This window comes from Melopsittacus undulatus, chromosome 10, assembly GCF_012275295.1.
Source record: "Melopsittacus undulatus isolate bMelUnd1 chromosome 10, bMelUnd1.mat.Z, whole genome shotgun sequence".
NCBI classification, from domain to species: domain Eukaryota; kingdom Metazoa; phylum Chordata; class Aves; order Psittaciformes; family Psittaculidae; genus Melopsittacus; species Melopsittacus undulatus.
In genome coordinates, this window is record NC_047536.1 from 16,818,705 (window position 1) to 16,840,922 (window position 22,218).

Genomic DNA, 22,218 nt, shown 5'->3' on the forward strand with positions numbered 1-22,218 from the left:
TTTCCAAAAATTATCCCAAATTACAGATATTTAAAAATTTCCTTTCAGTTTCATTATATGTTTTCCCCTTCCATTTGTTAGGATTTTCTATTGCATTTTTTTAGAAGCACTGTTTGACTAACGTGAAATATCTGTCTGCAATTTAAACCAAATTAACAGACTGGGGCTGAATGCAATTTGAAAGATTACAGACATTCTCCAATGGAATCTCTTTTAGAACTCACTCTGTCTTCTTTTTAATCCTAATTCAAAAATTCTGGAATCAAATGCCATCTGGGTATCAGTTTTATGTCCCTGTCCAATTAAGAGACATTCACAGTGATTTCAAACTTTTTTTTAAAGCCCTTAATAATTCTGATACAACAAAGAGAAAAGGGCCTGCAGGCTTTCTTAGGGAGAACAGAATAGATTGAAACTCTTCAGAAAAAGCCTTCTGGGAACTGTTGTTCTACCAAAGAGAAAATGGGAAATCAGTGGGTGTTCTCTGCAAACAGGGAAACTAAAATTTGCAAGGAGAAACCAGAGTCATGATAAATGCTGCCCAGTAATTGGTTCTAATTGCATCAGTAAGTAAAATGATTGCATTTTTTATATGAAATATACAGAACAGTTGTAACCACAGTGCTTGGCACCTCATTTCTATACAGTATTGTATCCTTTCCCAGAAGTAACATATACAGATGATGTGCTTATTTAATATGGATTGTTTTCAAGACTCATGTATTCAACTGACTCAATGAATTCATACATTATGAGTACTTTACATTTCCACCAGGAGATTACAATACATCATTCAATCTACTCTCACAGCAGCCCAGGAAGATATTTTGGGATTAGTTCCTTTTTCCATTTGAAAATACCCAAATATAAAGCTTACTTAAGATCGTAAAGGAAGCATTGAGAGAGCTGAGACCTGAAGCCAGAGCCAACCCTGAATAATGTCTCTTAACATAAATTGACTCTTTCCAATGTCATTGGTATTTATCAGCACCAAAGGCATTTTAAGGTAGGACACAGGATGCCCACAGTTCTACTCACACATGTCCAGTTTCATGGGCCACCACAAATGCAGATGAAAAACCATCTTCATGGTTCAGAGTGCAGCTTCGAACAGGATGACACATTCCAGTGACCGGAGCATAGCCTGTGAGAAATAGAAAGTGCTCTAGAAGATGTCCTGGAAGTGTTCCAGAAGTATGGGAAGGCAATGTGGTGAGCAGCTCTACGACAAACATCTGCTTTTGTTGTGACACAAATACATTTGATGTGGTCCTCTCAAGAGGCCTCTGTCTCTGAAACATTTAATAATGTCCTCCCTCATCTATGAAACAGACCAAACAAGCCTGCTGAATAAATGAAAACAAAATTCCCAGCTCACCAAGCAAAATGCTGTTACCTCTGGACCATCCTGCAACTGCCTTCCCTAAGTGCATGATGAAACAGGGGAAAAGGACACTACATGCTGCTGGGTTACAGCCCACAAGGAGCTCAGTGCAATTCCAGACCTCAGGGAACATGTGAGCAAAGCCCAAGCCCTGTGCTAACAGCAGACCTGGCGAGCCCCAAAGAAATGGGAAAGCTCTGAGATTAATCCCCTCCAGGGAACAAACCTGAGCTCACAGGAGCAAAGCCCTGAAGAAAGGAAAAAGTGGACAGCACGTGGCCTTGCTGTTCCAGACCTCACCGTAACAATATTTCTTGGCAATCCTGCTGGGACATGGCAACAGCTTTGGAGAGTTTAAACACAAACTCTGCTCTTTAACCTTTCGGCATTTTCAGGACTGTTTACATATAGATCCCATTTTCTTGGCTTCAGCAAGAGCAAAGAAATGATCCAAGAAATAATCCCACCAGTAAGAAAGGATAAAATAGTGACACAATTAACAACTAAAAATGGCCCTATGTAGAGCTTCTGGGGAAAGAAAACGTTAACCAAAACTGAGCAAAAGTTGCACAATTAAACTTTGCATAACTAGCTAAGGGATGAACACAAATGCCAAACAAAACCTGATACACATCTTACCTTGCATGCCAGATGGACCAAAATCCTGCCTTGTGAGAAAGATAGCATGGTCGTGGTATTCTGCATGCCCAGTGTCAGGTTTCTGTTGCAAGTAGGCCCAGCGACACACGTTCTCCAGGCTTTGTGAAGGGTTCCCAATCTCTATCAGACTCATAGACTGCACGTGTACAGGGGGAAAAGACACCAACAATTACTTATTAAAAGCTTGGGTAATTGTTTTCCCATCTTGCTCAGTTGGGACTAAACATCCCATTTCCATTACAAGTTTGTTCTTAACAAAGAGGCAATTACACTTCAGAAACAAATTTTACTGGATCAAAAAAGTAAGAAAATAGCTGAAGTTCATGGCTAGATTAAATGTGATTTCCTGATTTAATGAGATGTAAGATACAACAAAAGAAAAAGATAGAAGAAAACGAAACAGATGGACATTTTAGAGACAAAATTGATACTGTCTATTATTATTTGTATGCCACTGGCTTGCACCATCACTTCCAGTCTGTTAATAGAGTTTCTGGTCGAGGCTGTGCCCTGATCAGAACTGCAGTGGCTCTTGGCCAGCAGAGACTAACCTGGCATGGGAAAGAGTAATGTGTAAAGGTGAAGGAAGCAAATCACAACAGCAGCAGACAGCACCCTGCCCTGGTTCATCAGCCACTTTTGCTGTGAAACAGGGGTTAGGCTATTTTGTTGGACCTTGGAATGCTACGGGATCCTCTGTGAGTGTAAAACCTGAGAACACTTTTTTCAGCTCTACTTGATCATTGATTTCAGAAATGGACTTTCCCAATGACTGTCTTTTAAAGTGCATTTGCATTACCCCTTCTGTATCTGAAGGTCATTCAGAAGGTAACTGTGCCACACCATTCTCCCTGTAAACCACATATTTACGTGGTGGTGTGCTGACATGGCTTAACCAACTCAGATGAGTATTAGGTGTGGTGCAAAGGGCAATTCTCTTCAACAAGAAAGAAATGTTAAAATCCAACTACTACATTTGTACTTTCTTAAGAACTCCCAGTTAATTCTACTTAGTTCTGTGCATTGCTAAGACATAAGAAAGTTTATTGTATGTGGGATGCTATAAAATGTATGACTAATTGACCCATCCCAGGCCATCCAGGATTTGTAAGAACTACACAAGTGAGCTCTGGCTTTTCCTTTGCAAAAATTGTATTGCCATGACAACACTGTAATCATAACACAAACCACTACAATTTACATGCTATACTGTATTGTAAGCACTCATCATTCCAAAATACTTAAAGTAGAGCAAAACCTTGTCTAGGCCAAGAATAAGAAAGAAGTAATATAGTTCGTTTTCAATTACAGATGTATTTGACATGTCCTCTAATTGAGTGCATGCTGGAGTACACAGAGTATTGACCGCATGAAAAAGAAAATCCTCAAAGGGTTGTGAAGGAACAACTGGAATTGATAAAAGGAAAGGCTGCCAAACTGAGGTCTGATTCTGGCAAACCCAGAGTATTACAGTTCTGCAAATGTTCAGAAAAACAAATTAATAAACCAAATAGAGGCAGTTTGGATTCTGATACCACTGTGGAATGAAAAAGTTGTAATATAATCCCACACTGGATCATACTGATTCCAGCCATAATTCCCTTGAAACTGAACTAATAACTGTATTTAAATGGTGGGACAGTTGTGGTGACTTTATTGCATCTTCGTATATTTTTAAGAACAGACTTAAACAAACTTTGAGTCACTATTACAGGGTAAAATCCTGGATCTTCAAGTAAAAATCCTGTTCAGTTTAACAAGATTTGACCATTGTTGAAGTGTTTAATAACATCCATCAGCGGTAAACCAAAAACAAACAAGCAAACAAACAAAAACCCTATATCCATCATCTCCACCTTGTTCTCATTTCTCCAAAACCTCACAAAAGAAATCAATGCCTTCAAGGAGTTCAGTGAGAAATCTTATTGCAAGATTCAAAAAGCAAAGAATGCTGTAAAATGAAGTTGAGAAATCTCAAGGCATGTATATCATGAATAGTTCTTTGTCTCCTGATGACCTCCTGTACATTCTACCAAATGAAAATCATCACATTTTAGAAGCTGCATTGACTGAAAAATGGACAAAGCACACACACTATCGACATGTGCCTTGGTTTAAGGGTATATGAATATGTACAAAATCTTTGCATGATCAGCAAACAAGCATAGAATATCAAAAGGTCAACAGTTTCCAAGTAACCACTTTATTATAGCTTTCTTCTGTCATATGCCACCTCTTCTCTGCCCACTAAGCTGAAACCTTGAGAGTGGACTCCAGCACAAAAGCAGAAGATTACTCTCTGAATGAACTAACCTTAAAGTGCAGCAGCTTGCAGCACTTTTCTGATGAACATCAAGTCTGCTGCAGTGGAATGTCCAGCAGCTGCCCCAGTTTGGGCATCTGGCATAAGTCAACAAATGCCTTCACTGTATACTTGTGTCCATTCTGAGAGCAAAAACCACTGGTTCAGTCCAAGAGCATGTCAATGTTTATCTATTAAAACAGTTATTTTTGACTTTGAAAGGAAGACCAACTGGTTAATGTGGAGCATTGTGGGGTCTTTTGCATCCAACACAATGGGGAAAATGAAGAAAATCCCTTTGGCAGTAGAGGGGAACTGAGAACATGCAAGTCTATAAATCATGTTTTGGCTGACAACCTGACTTCTTTCCCAAAGGCATAATTTTAACATCAGGATGTGGCACTTAAAATGGAGCCTTACTGCTCTTTAATTTGGTAAATGAGGTATCCTGTAGGAAGTGAGCTATTTTAAGTGTCCATGTGTTACAGATACAAATCGCAAGTTGAGGTTCTGTGTCAGTGAAGAGGACTTCCAAAGAGGAAATAATCTACCTGCTGAGTACTCAGAGTCCACTGAGCACTTGAATAATCTGGCCCCAAATCCCTTGTCTTTCTTCATTGCAAGCAGCCTAAAAAGAGAAATCCACTTGATTCCTAGCAAATTTTCACTCAAATTCCCAATTTCTGCAACTTGTCAAGGACTTCCAAGTCAGAAAGGTTCCAGCAGTACTAACAGCGAATTCTGCATGGCCAGCGAACTGCTAATATGGGCTTGGAGTCAACCTCACCATGCTATGCAATTGGCCAGGGAAAAGAAATAGAGGAACGCATATACAGTGTAGTATTTCCCTCCACATAACCTCTAAGGCTCAGGCAGTCTTTGGATCAGAGATTTCTTGAGCCAAACATGCCTTTATATTGCATTTTTATTCACTTTTCCAGCTGCCTCACCTTTATAGATAAATGCTTCTGTCCTGCAAGGTAGGAGCTTACAAAATCATAGGACTAGGCACAGCTTGTTACTAGACAGGACAGATGTAATACGTGTTGGAATTTACTCCCCAGAGAAATTAGGCAACAGTTGATAATATTTTCTGTTGGAGCTCAATGGGGAGCTTTCACCAAACTCAGAAAAGCCCAGCCTCTCATTAAACGATAGTACATCTAAAAAGAAGAGAGAGATGTACAGTAATAAGGACAGAAAGTAAAGGTAAAATCCCTCTGTCAGATTGCAAACAAAGTTTGGGGGCTAGCAGGATGCGTGTGAAGAAGAGGTGTAGGTGTTACCATTGGCCAGCAAAGGGCACATACTGCCAGCAGCATGCAGGTCCTGCTGCTGGCTGGGAGCTCAGACCTGGACGGGAAGGACTTCTTTCCAAGCAGGACAGCAGGCCTGTGGAGAGCATTACTCAGCTGATCAGCAGGAAATCTGCCAATGGAAAGAGAAACTTTCCTTCTCACAGTGAGAAAAGCAAAAAAATCTGTGGGCATTTTGGAGAACTGCTGATGGAAACAGATGGAGATGTTGGCCAAGAAGTGGAAAGGTCCCAGCTGGGAGAACATCCCCCATGCAAGGAGACACCATAGAGGGTTATGAGGACAGTCTGCCCTAGAGAAGCAGCTGAAATCTTTGCTCTGAGAAACTCAATATGTACTAATGCTTTGCATTTTGCTTCTTTTCTGATTCTGCCTTTATTTCTTCTGTACTCCCTTCTTTCTTAGATAGAAGCAGCAGAAAAAAAGAGATAGAAATAAACAACTGAGTTGCAACTACCACTTGTATAAAGAGGCAAAAGAGGGCAACCCAAACCAGGCAAAGCAGGGCAACCAAAACATTCTGTGATTCTATGAAATACAAAGTTATCTTAGAGGAAAACCGCAAATTTAGTCCACATTCTACCCAAACTTGTCAAGAATGTCCACATTGCCAGTCCATGTGAAAGAGACACTCATATCACAAACAGAATGGCACCTTTCCTTAACCAACTGCTTTATTTATCTGCCATTTGGCATAGCTGGGTACAGCTTTGGAAGGGCGTTGATGAGCAGGTACTTGATGATAAGAACTTAAGAAATTCAAGCTAGTCAGAAGCTTGACGGAAAAGGACCTTTCCTAACTCATCCATTAGGTGGTGCTCCAAGAGTACCGATGGAGAAGGCTTTGCTGCTCTTCAGTAGCTCCAGAAAGAGCAGAAATATGCTTGATAGGCTTCAAACTATGGCAGCAAAAGTTGGACCACAGCAGTGCTAACACTGGGGAAAGAACTTAACATTTGACTTTCCCCTCTTGAATATTTAAAGTCTCTGCAAAACACACTGCTTACATTGCACTTCTATTGTTCATTGCATATTGGATTAGACCTTCTATATTGTTCTCTCATTCTTAACAAGACAAGCAAAAAATAAACAAACACAATTATCGAGTGCCCATGGTAACTGAACTAACAGAAATAACTCATTCAGCAAACTGTCATTCTGCATTCAAAGGATTTGTAAAGCTTTCTTATGGCAGCGGTTTGTAAACATTTTTCAGTCTCTAATTCTGTATAAATATAAATAAGCAGATCAGGAATACAAAGTACTGTTCATGCTATCAGCCAGCTCTACAATCTTCAAGGTCCCGAGGAAACACAGTAGGAAATTATGAGCTATGACTCTAACATATAAATAAGGCACAATATTTCCTGTTATCTTTATCTCCACCCTAAATATATGAAAAAGTGCAAAAATATGAACGTCAGCCAAAATGCTGTATAATATATAGGTTCTAGCCTTGCAACTCAGCCTGTGCCAAACTGGTTACTGGATATGGCCAAAAATTGGGGTCAAGAACTTCATCTTCAGACACATTTATATACCATACTGCAAGATCAGGGCTTGATTGCTGCTAATCAGGTCTTTTGCATCTACCAATGGGAGTGGGAAACTAAGATACCCAACTCACATCAGTGACCTGACAAGGAGAGGCTGGAGAAGAGAGGGCTCAGGGACACGTCATCAATGTACATAAATACCTATTGGGAAGGGAGTAAAGTCAATTGAGCCAGAGACTTCTCAGTGGTATCCAGAGAAAGGACAAGAGGCAATGGGCACAAACTGAAATATAAGAAATGGTATTTAAATGCAAGGAAAAAATTGTAAGAGTGCTACTGTAGTTTTACTGTAGGAATGGCTGAACATTGGGAAAGGCTGTCCAAAGAGGTTGTGGAGTCTCTGCCTTTGGACATATTCAAAACCCAGCTGGACGAGCTTGCAAGCAATCTGCTCTAGGTGACCTTGCTTTGAGCAAGGGGTTTGGACTAGATGATGCCCAGAGGTCCTGTCTGAGCACGGCTATTCTGTAACTCTAATGTACAGGTAACAACCTCTTTGCATTGCCAGGCAAAAATGCTCTTAGCCAGAGTCTTTGCATTTTCCCAGGGCAAGGAGAACACTCAACCCTTTCCCTCCAACCAAAGTCAACAGCAAAATGGTAAGGATGAACAGCAGATTTAAGGGATAAACCTGGTTTGTCCTTCCACCTCAGCTGTGTCACCTTTGCCACCCCCTGGGGCATGGAGAGGAGAACCTGGCTGAGACTGAGCATCTCCCCTGCTCATTGTGCTTAGACTGAAAAGGTCAGATGGCAAAGGTAAAGAAAGCACCATTTTATGAAAAGATTGAAGGTAAAATCTTGCCCAAACGAAGACAGTAGGAGCTCTGCTGATATCCTGGACATGCACAACTGATAAATCCTTCTCAGTTGAACAGCCTGGTCCTATGAGACTGTAAATATCCACCCCCTATTACCTTCCTCCTGAACTGCCATCTTAAAACTATTTGGGTTTTCTTCCCTTCCCTAACCTTTTTGAAAGGCTGTCTGCCTTGGTGGCCAGGTTCCTCTTTCAGTTTCACCAAGTTAATACATGGCCAGAATATGACCAGTTGGTGGGTTGGTTTATGGTTAACATGGGTTTTCTCTCCCTATTGGTTGACAGATGTGTAAGAGCAGACACAGCATCCCACCCTGCTCCAGTCTGAATATGGGTGAATCAAGCTATGCTTGTTGCTCCAATGGACAGTTCAGGGGTGTCCTGCAATGCCACGTTCACATTTCCCAAGAAACAACCCTTGTAAATCCTCAGGTGGCTGCATTTATTGGAAGTCCTCAGGCCCTGCAAAAGTCTTTCTGACTTCTTTTCATTCATAACGGTTTTAATGACACCCATCTCAGCTAAATGTGTGCTCTTCCCTGTTGCTGTGCAAGGGCAGCTCATCTGCACACAAAGTCACCATTGTTGATGGACAGAGCATGTAGCTGGAGCCAGGAACTTCTGAGGTCTTATCCAAGCCTGCCAGTGGCCTTCCGTGTGGCCTTGGAAAATAATACTTAGCATCTTTGTTTTTTTAGCTGTAAAATGGAAATAATAATCTTTATTCATCCACCTCAAAGAGGCGATGAGAGGATTTTATGCAGTGCTCAGGACTTTAATGTTTCCAAACAAATTTTATAATAACCAGTCAGGGTTTTTAAACCCATTCTCAGCTCATCTCTTGCCACCTCCTCTGCACTTGGTGATAGTGGTTGCTTTGCTTATTCTCCTGAGTATTCTAGAGCTAGTTGGATTACAGAGCCGTTACAACCAAAATAGGTCTAAATGGAATCGTTTGCCCAAACATTGAATTATATTCATCTCAAATGTATCAACAGTTGCCAAAATTTGGAACCAATCTTCCTACTACTGAAGTCAAACAGGCAGAAGCGAGCCAGCTCATCTTTTTCCCATTTGAAGAAAAATGCACTGCACGTACTCTGTTTACTCATTTGCAGTATTCCATCACATCAAAACAGCCTGTGACTTTGGGAGTCAATGTAAAGAAAACACAAAGAAATGCATGCTATCTTCCAAAGCCACCACAGATGAGGAACACGTTTTTCTATCCTATTGATGGAATTGATAAGTGAGTGGGCTTCAGTGAGGCATGGTCAAAGCCTTCATGAAGAATTGCTCATTTGTTTGAAGTACTAAGAAAAGTGGGGAGTCAGGAAAGGGCTGGTAGCTTCAGCACACCTACCCTAAACACAGCACAGCCACACACTGCCCTCTTCTTAAACAACACCCAGCCAGCATGCAAGCCTAGTGCTCTTTGGCAGGTTTCCACCTCTACTCTGAGTCTAAGTCCAGATGTTATTACCTCCACAACATATTATCTCAGTAAGGCTGTGTCAGCTCTTTTGAATTTCCCTTGCAGTAATTTCAACATGTGATCACCACAGAACATCTTCCAATTTTTCATCTTACCGGGGCAATTATGCAATTACTGAAATTACTTTTGAATGTACAGTTGCCTGTGTTTGAAAATATTAAACAATAAGTACATTTCAAGAAGTGGAATACCTTCAAGCAAGAACCACTGAAAAGCTGGTTGCTATGCAACTCAAATATTATCCATATTATTCTTATCAAGAGATATCATATTGTATAAAATAATATCATTCTCCTTAAAAAAACCAAACCAATACAACAGAGTAGAAGGCTTTTCAGTGGTGGAGAATTGGCAATAGCTCAGACTGCTGTCATAAACCTGATGCTGATGGTACATAATTCATCAATTACAGAGCTGACATGTAATTATGTTGATTTAAATGGCACCCTTGCTAATATATATAAATTACCTACAATGAAGCAAATTAATCTGAAGATACCAGCTACATGCTTTCAAAAGAAATGCTTACTCAAACAAGACCGGGATAATATTTTCATATTGTGAAGCCAACCAGGCTGCCTCATTCATGCACTGCCTTAACTTGTACACACTCAGTTCCTTTTATTGTGTACTTTGAATATATATTCCTAAAAATCATTAGGGCAGCTGTGTGGGATAGTAAAATATTGAGGGCTTTGCTGTAATTCCCAGAACAGGTTCAGAAAGTAAGAACTACACACCTTTTCTCTCTGCTTTTCTGCTGCTAAATAATCCCAACCCTCCAAAGAGAAACCTCCTCATCTTCCACCCTTTGGTACTTAGCCCTCTGATCAGTATCTTAAAAACCACAAACATTAAAAGACATATTCTTATGCAGCCAGGGCATGCAGGTGCCCACACCACCACGTAGAAAAGCAATGAAATGATACCTTTTCAATTCATTTGACTTTTTTCAGAAAGACACAAACTGTCTTTCATATAAGTAAGAATCAGATACAGAAATGCAAGAAAAATTATCTTCACAGTTATTTAGGGCAAGCTTGTGATCCACAATTATTCCATTTTATGCCCTGCTGAAACCAGCAGGATAACTCAAGAACTACACCACCATCCACTGCAGATTACAGATCTAGAATCCAGAAATAGACTATCCATAAACAGATTACATAGCACTACCTGCTGTGATGTGGCCAAAGACCCATCAAGAAGTGAAAGTTTCTAAGTTCCCCCCCCAAGATTAATATGAAATCAATAACTTACATATTATGAGTGGATAAAACCTTATTCTTCAACAGAAAATAAAGAATCTTAATGCAAAATGAGCTCTACCATAACTATTATCTGCCACCAGAAAAATGGCAGGAGTATTGGCATTCAGACTGGTGCAGGTCTATAGAGCTAAAGACAGACACATAACAATTATGAAATACTTATGCAATAAGAACAGCAGAGAAGTGAGTAGACCATGTGCTGATTCTGCGGGCTTCTACCACTACTGCAATATCAGATTTTTACAAGAATCATTAGTCACTGTGCAATCCCTCAGATTGCAGACATTACAGCAATCACAGGGCATTTCAATTATTTTGTAATTCAATGTTAACCACACACACCATGAGCTTTTGCTCACAAAATGTCAAATGTGACCTTTTTTACCTCCGGTTTAGGATACACACTTGATTCAGCTTATCCAAAACACATAACGACATCATCATCTACAACACTGCAGAAGAGCAAAGACGGATCAGCATGTTTAGTTCTCAGATGGGGAAGCTCTGACAGAACAGTTTATCCCAAATCCAGGAGACTGGACTCCAGCAGAGTTCAGGCTAAAAGTCAGAGCTCCATCATTTGCACTAGGGAGAAAAAGTCTTAGCTTAGTTGAGCAGGGTAAACTGGTGAATGTCAGTGAAGTTTCACCACTGGCACCATTCACAATGGCTCTTCACTGACAGCATTTCAGCAACCTGCATGAACACACACAGAGCCTTCCAGAGCCAGGTTTATTAAGTGAACATGCCAATGCCAGCAGCTCCAGTTACCAAAAGTTATGTTATTCAACACTGTTTTGAGCAGCTGGGCATTATGTTGTATAAGGAGCACTAAAATCACATGTCTTTAACCAAAGCATTTATCAACATAGTTGAAACGCCCTGTTCCTGTTTCCATGGAATTTGATCTTGATTTCGTAAAAGTAGGACACAGATACGGAACAGTGTGATACTTCTGAAAGCCATTTGACATTTTATTTCTTTTTACCTGAGCTTCGCCTGTAGAGTATTCCCTTCCATAGAAACACCAAGAGAAACAATGCTTGGTTATTCTTAATTACAGATTTGATCTGCAGAGCTCTTGTCTTCTGGCCCCTAGTCCGCAGAACTCACACTTAACTTTAAGCATTTGTGTAGCTCTACTAATGTTAAGCATTAAGTTTAAATTATGCCTGGGAATGAGGCTGTAGCCCTCAGCATCTTACAGAACCGATCTTGTGTTTACTGTTACATACAGTTCTTCCTCTACACCCTCATAGGTTTTTTTAGGAACCAAAATGTTAACTGTGTTTCATGGATTATTCCAAACAAATCTGAAAAGATAGACTGTGAGGGCTAAGCAGCAGCTTATAATGACACTGGGAAAACCTAGAAGAAATTAAAATGTGAAGTTCACATGATGAACAAACACATATAAACACAGAAGTTCTTTATATTCATAGACTGGTAAGGACAATCTATGACTTAAAGTACAAACCCAATACACGTCACCAATAGCTACACTGTTCATAAAAGAACAAAGCTCAGAGATATTGATATCTTCCATTCAAATTAACCTTTACTTACCTTGCCATAGCTCAGCAGGATTATCCTCACCAAGACAACGTTAATGTGAGCACCCAGGGACTCGTCATGATAAATTTCATTAACCTGCAAAAGAGTTCAGTGCTTTAACCACAAGGACTGGCAACAAGTAACTCTGACAGCAATGACACAGCAGCACCTTTTATGCACAGTCATTAAGGCAAAGACCATTGTGTGATCACATACAAAACAGGCAAAATCCTACCAGTATGACAGGGAATGTTTTCATTTCTGAACTCTGTTGTAGCCTCCCAACAGAATAAATAATTCTGGAAATCATTTAAAATCAACATTTCATCAGGGACATCATATTAACAGATATTTAAGTGCAAGCCTAAATGGACTCACATATATCATGTTGCACTCCCACAATGCAGCTGAGCTGATCTAACAGCTACTGTTGGTAAGAAGGAAGATTCCTGGCTCCCCACTACCTCATCCTAGCAGTGTGTGCCTGCTAGAACCCCAAGTGCAGTAATCCAAGCCAAATCCTGAATGGTGCTCTGGCTTGGCAAGACCATGCATGGAGAATGGGATGAGTGAGCAGAGGGACAGGATGAGTCTCCTGAAGGCCACTTGCTGGCTCAGTTCAGCTGCACCCCATAACTCTTCCATCTGGGACCCATCACATCGCACTCTGACAAGAGGATATACCTCCTTCAAAAAACCATGGTCAGCCACATGGGCTGGATTTATTGTGTGTCAAAACTAATCAATGTTCAACTCTGCAAGCAGACCAAAAGCTCCCAAATGCCAGCATATTAAAAACTCTCTTATTTTCTTATACCACAGCTGCATAGCTGAACATGCACACAGGGAAATCACCCTAGGAACACTGAAAAGAAAACTGTAAATATTTAGAGTAGAGAGTGAAATGTGGATGTATAAAGATTACGTGGGAAACACTGCTACAAGCAAGCTAAGCAAATATTAACTGTTACAGAGGCTGATTTAGGTATTCGGTGTTGAAAGGCTGCATGAGACTCAGCCAAATGGCAGGGGTTTAGCTTTACAAATTAGAAGAGGGAGATGAGAATCCCTGTAAGGCAAGTGTCTATCCTAAAACCTCCTTCCCTTGGTAGAGGTTTCACTAAACTGGACTGCTTTGCTGGCTGGACCTCAACTTCATTTATTCCTACGAAAGAGATTCATTGCTACAAGCTAATAAGTAGCTTTCAGAAAACCTTTCATTAAAAACACAGTAAATAATGTCCTGTATTTTCAATCACCCTAGTTTTAATGGCCCATCTTTTATCTCTGCAAAAATCATTACAATTAAATACATTACTGCAGGATTTTGCTAAGCAATCCTCGTTGACATTTTAAAGTGAATTTTAATTCCTTTTATTAGTACATTTGGGTAGAAGAGCTTCATTTTATGCCTGCTGAAAGTCCCAAGATTTCAGGAGTCCTGAGCTGATGGTGAGGAGACAGCTTGGTTGAACCATGGCTCCAGGAGCAGCCTCCCATCCTGCAGGGCATCTGCCCGGGCACATGGGGAACATGCTGTGGGATGCCCGGGATCCAAACTCCTTACGGGTTGATGAGCAGCTCTTTGGCTGGAAGATGGTATGCAAGGAGCCCATGGCCATGAGTAGCTTCAGGGGCCGCTATTTTCATTGTGGTGTAGAAGTAGCTAATCTGCTTTGTAAACAACACCTCTGGAAATCAGATCATTTATTTACATGTCTAAATAAGACTTTAGAAGAGTAACTTTAATTCCTCTCTTTATAAAATTATTCTACTTTTACTTTGAGGACCATTACTGAACACAGATTACAAAGAGGTAAGACATTGACATGTGTTTTACATGACAGAAATTCTTTCACCCTGGAAAAAGACCCTTGCGTGTTGTCAAGGGAAGTGAGGATATTAATTTGCCTCACTCTTTGTGTAGTGGGCAGAGAGCACATGCATCAAGGATATGAGGCTGCAATAAGCTGTAAATTACCTATACATGATATGAGTACTAAACAAAACCTTCTGTGTATAGAGGACAGTTAACATAGCATGTAAATAAGTATTTAATTAGTTCATAAAGCATTATCCAAATTGCTGTACATCATTTTCTCATTAACTTCCAGAGTTTAACCTAAGCCTCTTTTAACAGTAGTTGAGTAACAGAACAACTGTATCACTGCTGCATGCCAAACTGAAACTTGGCTTGAAAACGTTGATGGAACAGAACTAAAACACTGTTTGACTGTTCATGCAAATGACATCTAACAAACTGTGAGTGAACACAAGAGCACAAGCACTGTAAAGAGCTGCTTGGTTCTCTTGGGATACTGGATTTTCCACAAGACAGTGGGGCAATTCAAAGCTCTGGGTCTTGGTTTCATTAACACGGATGAGTCCAAGCCCTCTTCACAGAGCAGCTGAATTGAACCCTCCACACCCTTCTCTAACTAAACCATTGCTTTATTGCTAGTGTCTCATTGCACGCAGATAATACACAGAGAGAGATGCTTGCTTTTTTTCAGCATAGCCTAAATTGCACCTATCTGTTTCAGGAAGTTATTAAAGATACGAGATCCAAGTGACTGTATGTTGTGCTCTCAAATGCTCCTGAAAAGCACACACACGTAAAGGGCCTCCACCATCCCCAGCTCACGTTCTCCACATTTCCACAGGCAAGTAGAGTTAAGCTAATGCAGTTCATTGTATAGGGCACAAAATACCCACCCAACCTGTGGGATTGGAAAGCTCCAGGTTCTCATCCAACTCAACTGCTTGCTTGTTTCAAAGCAGAAATAATCAGACAAAGGATATATATGTGCAGATATCTGTGTAGTAATTACACAAACATGTGAAAATGATTGCATAGTACTTTTACAGCGCAGTGCCTCCATGTACTTCAATAGGACATCCTGGTTCATATCAACATCTCCTGCTGTTACTGATCAGTAAGTATAACATAATGTTGCTGCATGGGAAAAGGAAATACACAGAGACCATCCCAAAATCCCAGCTCTTAAATTGAAGGCAATGAATGCATTACATCTTGTTAGATGTCCTACAGTGATTCGGCATTTGTAGAGGGTGATGAAAAAGGCTTGGGTAAATCTCAAGGAATTCAAAGCATGGTGGAATACTCTAGAGACTTTCATCAAGCTATTGGAGCTCACAAACTATTTTGGGATAACTTTGGTTTATTTTCCTGGGACATTTCAATCAAAGCAAAGCATGCATTTCTATTTAAAGTTTCTGTTTAGAAATCAGGCACAGATTGGTGCTACATAAGAAAAACAAAGACTATTTTTTCTTCTGTTATTTTATAATTCTTCTGCCCTGAGTGAGTTTGAAATCAGCACAGTAAGCATGTAGCATACACCAAAACACCCCAACTAAAGACAAGCTAAGCATCTGTGAGACACACATGCACTGTAAAAGAAGCAGTGCAAAGTTTCTATTATTGAGCAAAGTGGGGCTCAATCATAAAAGGAGATTTTCAGAACTGCTGTAACACAAATAGTAATAAATAGCTTGCAGGTTTGCCATCCTGGTGCAGAGCAAGTTACCTGCTGACAGAGATGGCAGGATTTGGGGGTAAAGTCAGGTGGTTCCCTGAATCTCTAATTAAACCAATGTGCAATTGGAGAATAATCTGTATATTTTGGCAAGTCATCAACAAACTCATTCATGAAGCTTGAAGGAGTTCCCAGCCTTGCAAAGTCTGTCAGTACCTGCTATGCAAAAGCCAGCCCAATTCATCATAAGATGGCTCCATCCCACTGAACCATAAATCATTGCGGCTGATCTCATCCCTCAGGACCCTCTGCGGCTCGACGCACTGCACTGCATGGCTGGGCAGGCACTGCTTCCTCAGGCACCCTGAGCACACCCCTGGTGGACATTGAAGACTTTCAACCTCTGGCTACCATCAACCTCAAATTCATCTGACCCAGCTCCAGTGGCCCTCAGAGGGCATATCTAACCATCTGCAGAGGGCATGATACAAGATGCACTTTCTGCATCTGGCTCTTTAGCCACCACTAATCGCTGATCCATCCAACCCAATTAGACAGCTCTTTGATCACCAACCTCTTTGCTTAACTACTGTTGCAGAAGCAACTGATAGCTACATGCTCCCGGGCAGAGCAGGGACCGTATGTGGATCCCTGCCAGAGCGATAGCAGAGGAACTGGAGACCATCAGCGCCTTTCCCTACGGAATGGCAAAGCTCCTGGCAAGCCACTGTTTGCACCCAGCCCAGGATGCAGCTCATTCATCAGATCACAATTATCTGCAGCAAAGCCTGGGTGCCTGGTGGGCATCGAGGGATTGTCTATTCCTGTAAGAAACAGCTGGTTTGAATTACAGAATAGGAACCAGAAATGTCACGGTGGATACTGAGCACAAACTTTTGGAATCTGACCCTCCCAGGAGCGTCCCCCTCTCACTTTATGTTCCTCTGTTCCCACTTCAAACACCACTACCCTCTTCGATTTTCATCACCTCCTTTATGCTTTTGAATATCCCAAACTAACATTTCTAACACTCCCAAATCTTCATCTTAATCCCACAGGAATAACATCACACTGATTCCTCACTATAGTGGGTACACTATAGTCGCATAGAAGGTTACCATTCAAAACTCAGGGCTCCCAGTCTTCCTTTCTAGTCCTTACAAGGCATTTCCTCATTTCCTTAGAGGGGATCACTTTTTTTTCCCTGAAATCTTTGTCGAGCATCAGAAGGAGAAAAGAATAATGAAAGCACACAACACACATGAAACTTAAAGGTCAAACTGTGATCTCAGATTTGGAAAACATCTATCATTCTGCTCAAAACCACAGGCAACAGGCAGTTTTAGAAGAGCTTGGCAATGTACATTGCAAAACAGAGATAAGTATCTGGCATTTTGAATGCAAACCCGAGTCTGAGTCCTGATTTACCTTCCCTAGTGTGAGAGTCAGTAGATGTTACCAAGTCCAAGTTAGCTGCTTCTGATCAGAATGAAAAACATTCCCCATAGCAGATGTGTTGGCAAGGTATTAGGTAGCTTCATGTTACAGGTCTCTATCTCATCTTCGACTGTAACACTGGCTTTAGAAAGGTCATAGTCTGTTTTCTGACTTCATGACTAATTTAGTTTTCTTAGTTCCTCCCTCAGGTTCTTGGAACTCATTCTTGCCTACAAACCTTTGCTCTGAGAAGTTCACAGTTTTTCACTGTAAATTACCTTTGCACCAAAAGGCTCAGGATTTTTCTAAATTACAGTCTCAAGATCATATTAATAAAATCAATGGTATCATAAATTAATGAAGCAGATTCTTTCATTACATTACTACAAGGGATAGGAGTGTGGTCAATGCAATAAATATGGTGAACTCTTCAAATCTAAAGTGGTTTGGTTAAGAAAAGCATCCAAAATGTGAAAGCTGATACTAATTATCCACACTATCACACAAATCCCACTATCACAACTCAAAAGTCAGTCAGTGCAACCTTTATGGCTAAAGTTCATGTCAGCATTTGGAGTAAAGGAAAAATCTGTCTCTTAACAGTATCTACCCTCTACCTCAAGGATGGTACCAAACCCTGTGTGATGCTCTGGGTCATGTCCAACAGGGCAGGAAGGTACATTCCAGTTAATAATAATGAGCAATGCTTAACCAATTAGCACTGGAAATAATACCTATATAAAAATGATCAAAAGCTGTAAGAGATCAGAGAGGGTATTTCCTGCAGGACCTCCTGAGTGGCCTTTGCAAGTGTGAATTCCACTCTAGTGTGACAATCAAGATAATGAACAAAAATCATCTCATGAGGCAGCTTCAGAAACCATCCTCACTAGTCACAGCCACTGGTTTGTAATGAGCAGTCTAAACGCGGAGATAACTCACAAGCATATACTTAAATTTTCAAACAAGCTGTAATTTAACTGTTGACAGCTGAAGTTCCTCAAACAAATAGAGCTGGACTTGCATTTGTTATATGTGGAACTTCTCAGAGTTAGTTCAGATATGAAATGTACATATTGAAATAAACTGATTTGAGCTAATGAGTATTGGTGCTTATGAATTATTTAATTTTTAGAATTCCAGTCAATTTTCTGTTATTGAAATATCCTTCCCATCTAAAAAAAAAGTTTTCTAGTTTTAAAAACATGATTCTGAATATAGGGTGCATCATTATGTGAAAGTATTCAATCATTATTTTTAACAGCCTGAATTAGACATGCTTTCAGGTTTCCATCCAACTGGCAGTTAGAAACTGATGGCATTTCTGCCCTTTCCTCTCAATAGGGACTTGCTGTTCTGTACCTGCAAATCTTCATCCTTCATCAGCCAGAGATAGGAAAGCAGAAATCTCATCTACAATAGCAGTATCATGTACATCCTATTAAAGAGGACAGATAACATATTCAACAGTGCCTCAGGGCCACAATTTCAAAGACATGTAGCGCTGAAATAGGCAGGTGAAAAACTCTGGGGACTTTCCAAAGCTCCCAGCTGCATAACTCCCATTGATTTCAGTTATTCAAATGAAAAGTTGGTTAATGTATTTGTTCTGCAGATGGAGTTTCACTTAAAAGTCTGGGAGAGACATAATCCCATGAGCTAGTTTTTAAAACTGATTCTTACTGATTTCAAAGGCAGGTAAATGACTAAATACTCACATAAATCTAGCCCAGAGTGAGGCATAAATTCTATTTAGGGTCTATGTCCCTCTGAAATAATGGCAGTTAGGCACCCATCTACTTTGAAGAGATGAGTTTTAACATTCCAAGTATTCTGGCCATATATATCTATGTATACAGATGTAACAGATGGTAACCCCTAAATATTGCAGTATCACAACTTTAACAGTAAAGGAATGGAAAGGAAATTTCAAGACTTTTGCCCTGAAAGTTATTGAACCTCATACAATTGGCCTCAACCTATCAATGCAGCCTTTCCAGATCCCTCTATAGGACCTTCCTGCCCTCAAGCAGGTCAACACTCCTACCCTGCTTAGTGTCATCTAAACAGTTACTGAAGGTGTGCTTGATTCCCTCATCCAGGTCACTGATAAAGATACTGAACAGAGCTGGCCCCAGTACTGAGCCCTGGGGAGCAACACTTGTGACAAGCCAGCAACTGGATTTAACTCCATTCACCACCACTCTTTGGGCTCAGCCATCAACCCCGAGAACAGTACACCCATCCAAGCCATTTAGCTCAGTAACATCCATTCAGCACCCTGCTCCTCCTCTCAAAGCATCCTGCAGTGACATCCTTTCATTTCGTAAGGAACAAGATCATTCTCCAACACCACTTCCATCCTTTACTAGTATTTCCCAAACACCTGCATGAGCAAACAAAATCCCTGGGGTTTTTAGCTTTCTTCTTGCTGAAACTGAATCACCTTCCATGTTCCTGAGTGAACTACAGAGCTGCAAGATACCGCTCAAATCTCTCTCCTCTGTTGCAATGCTCCTGCATGCTATAAATACAAAGTTAATTTGTGCAATGTGTGGGCTCACACTTGGAAATGCAGGGGACTGTGCAAGCTAATATCCTTTCCAGGAAAAAACACAGCATGACGTACAAAAGAAACTGGTGCAAGCAAGAGGCAGCCGAGGGTCTCTAATGAGAAAACAATGGCATATTTTCCAAAGATGGACTGAATGTCCTGATGGTGCTGAGCAGAAAAAAGAGAGGATGTCAAGAGAAACCGAAGTTTTTGCATAAGGAAATGACTGGAGGATGAAAAGGGGGTGGCAAGAGGCCGAGCTCACTGTGGTGAAGCGGCTGGCGAACAGTCAGGCAATACGTGGCTGCAGCCCAAAGCATTAAAACTCCTCTGGAGTCAATCACCATTCGTTTGGGAGTGACTTCATTTCCAAACTTTGGGATAAATATTAGCACAGCTATCTGAGATAGCCAGGACACCCAGCCCCTGTTTTTCCTCACTTTATAGCTTTTAGGTGTGGACTGTAACACATCACTTGGGCAGCACAAAACAGATTTACTGAATAAGTCATTGCACTGGGCTTGACAAAAAAAAAATACTGTTTTGATTGGGTTGGTGGTAGGGTTCCACCCAAGATCCCTGGGAAAAGTTAATCAAGGACAACTGCTCACACCATCACATGCAATGAAATCAAGAAAACTGGGGAGAAGAAGCCATGCTGCGAGTTGCTTCTGGGAAAGTGATGTCAATGTATCCAGGTGCTTGGCATGTAAGGGAGGACTCACCTGGGATTTATTTCACTTTTGGAACGACAGAAATTCAACTATTTGATAACTCTTTCATCTCCAGTAAATACTTCCATTAATATTTTATTTACTTTCTGTGCATTCTTTGATTTTATGCTTACTACATTGTCACCATATGCAGCTAATTGATTACACCAGAAAAACAGCAGGGTACCACACAATCTGATGGTTATGGTAGGATCTTCCACCAGGTTTAAAAAGACAGCTGGAACTTTTTGTACCCATCCCTTCTTTTTCAGGTACCCTGAAACATACTGCATACATGTGACCCCTAACAGCCAGAGAACCCCCAGGCTTTTTATATTGGGCCCATTTTCTACAGAAAGAAAAAACCAAAACCAACTACTCAAGGAGGTAAAAGAGAGGACAATGGGAGAGTCACTGTGTGAGCTTCAGCAAAGGATACCACAGGAATGGTCTAAACAGAAGCATGCTTTGCATTCAGCTAACACTGAGGGCAAGAGCTGGAGGAGCTGCCAGCTGGAATTACACTGCCAAAGGGAAGGACAAGTTCTGCATTGTGATGTCCCTCAACATGATGCAGGTCTCCAGCATCGCCTGGGATCTGCAGTAACAAACTCTTCTTGCCCCTCTATTCTGGAGCAACACTTGGACAGATGGAAACAGAACTGGTTACCATCACCCATCACTCTTCTAAATACAGACTCTAGAAACCAGCTGAGTTTTGAAGAAGAAAAGAACAAGACTACACTGACAACTGCCAAAGACTATACAGGGCCTCCTCAAGAGGCTTGTGGATTTCAAACTGCTCCTCATATTTGGACACAGGGCAAGTGACACATCCTCAGTCCCCAAAAGACATCCTTCTCCCAACAGAACAACTACTGCCTATGCCAAAAGCTGCTACAGCCCTATGGGGATGGTTGCACAGGCTGCACTTTCTAAACCACTTGCACAGGCAGTGTGCTGAAGAGCTGTTATTCCTTACAATTTGTGTGTTGGATGGTTTGCTAAAATTAGAGAAAAGTATATTTCAGAACTGGAACATTTAGGGCTTCTTTAACCATTACTGTATATTTTAATTCTTAAAAATAGATTTAAGTGACATGATAAGTAAAGAGTCCTGTACAATCCATTTCAGTCACATTCCTGGTTTGGCCTGTTTGGCTTGTTAATTTAGAGTTGCATAAAACCATCTGTTTCACTGTAGACTTTGTTTTAAGCCTCAGAGGAAACAAACCACACACATAAATGAAATTCACTATGTCATTTCTTTTAGAATATATGTATTTACAGCCATCAGAGCAGACACTAAGTACCTTATAACTCTAATGTTAGTGCAGGTTCTTAACTATTTACAACACTGTTATAAAAAGTCAGTGCAACTGAATTTAGATCACACAAAGGTTTTTCTTAAATTGTATCTCACCTCTCATTTACAGTGAAAAACGGTGACTTTCTGCACATTGTTAACAGAATGCAAGAAAGAAAGAAAGAAACAAGCTCCATAATTAAAAAAATATATCTTGGAAAAAAATACATCCCAGGCAAAAGTACCTCACAGCATGGATTTCTGTCCATTTATCTGCCTCTATGGTTTGTAATGCCAAGTCGTCACCTACAGACACTCATCCTCTTGACATCACTTCAGCAGTCACACTCT

General features: G+C 40.7%; 1 protein-coding gene across 1 annotated transcript in view; it reads right to left on the reverse strand.

The window, feature by feature from the left end:
- Positions 1-22,218, reverse strand: part of ADAMTS2 (ADAM metallopeptidase with thrombospondin type 1 motif 2) — a 175,439-nt gene that overhangs the window by 34,528 nt on the left and 118,693 nt on the right. The window contains exons 5-7 of the mRNA XM_034066717.1: positions 12,370-12,453; positions 2,024-2,180; positions 1,039-1,144 (exon numbers count right to left, since the gene is read on the reverse strand). Of these exons, the coding sequence (XP_033922608.1) occupies positions 1,039-1,144; positions 2,024-2,180; positions 12,370-12,453 (347 nt within the window). The remainder of the gene's footprint in view (positions 1-1,038; positions 1,145-2,023; positions 2,181-12,369; positions 12,454-22,218) is intronic.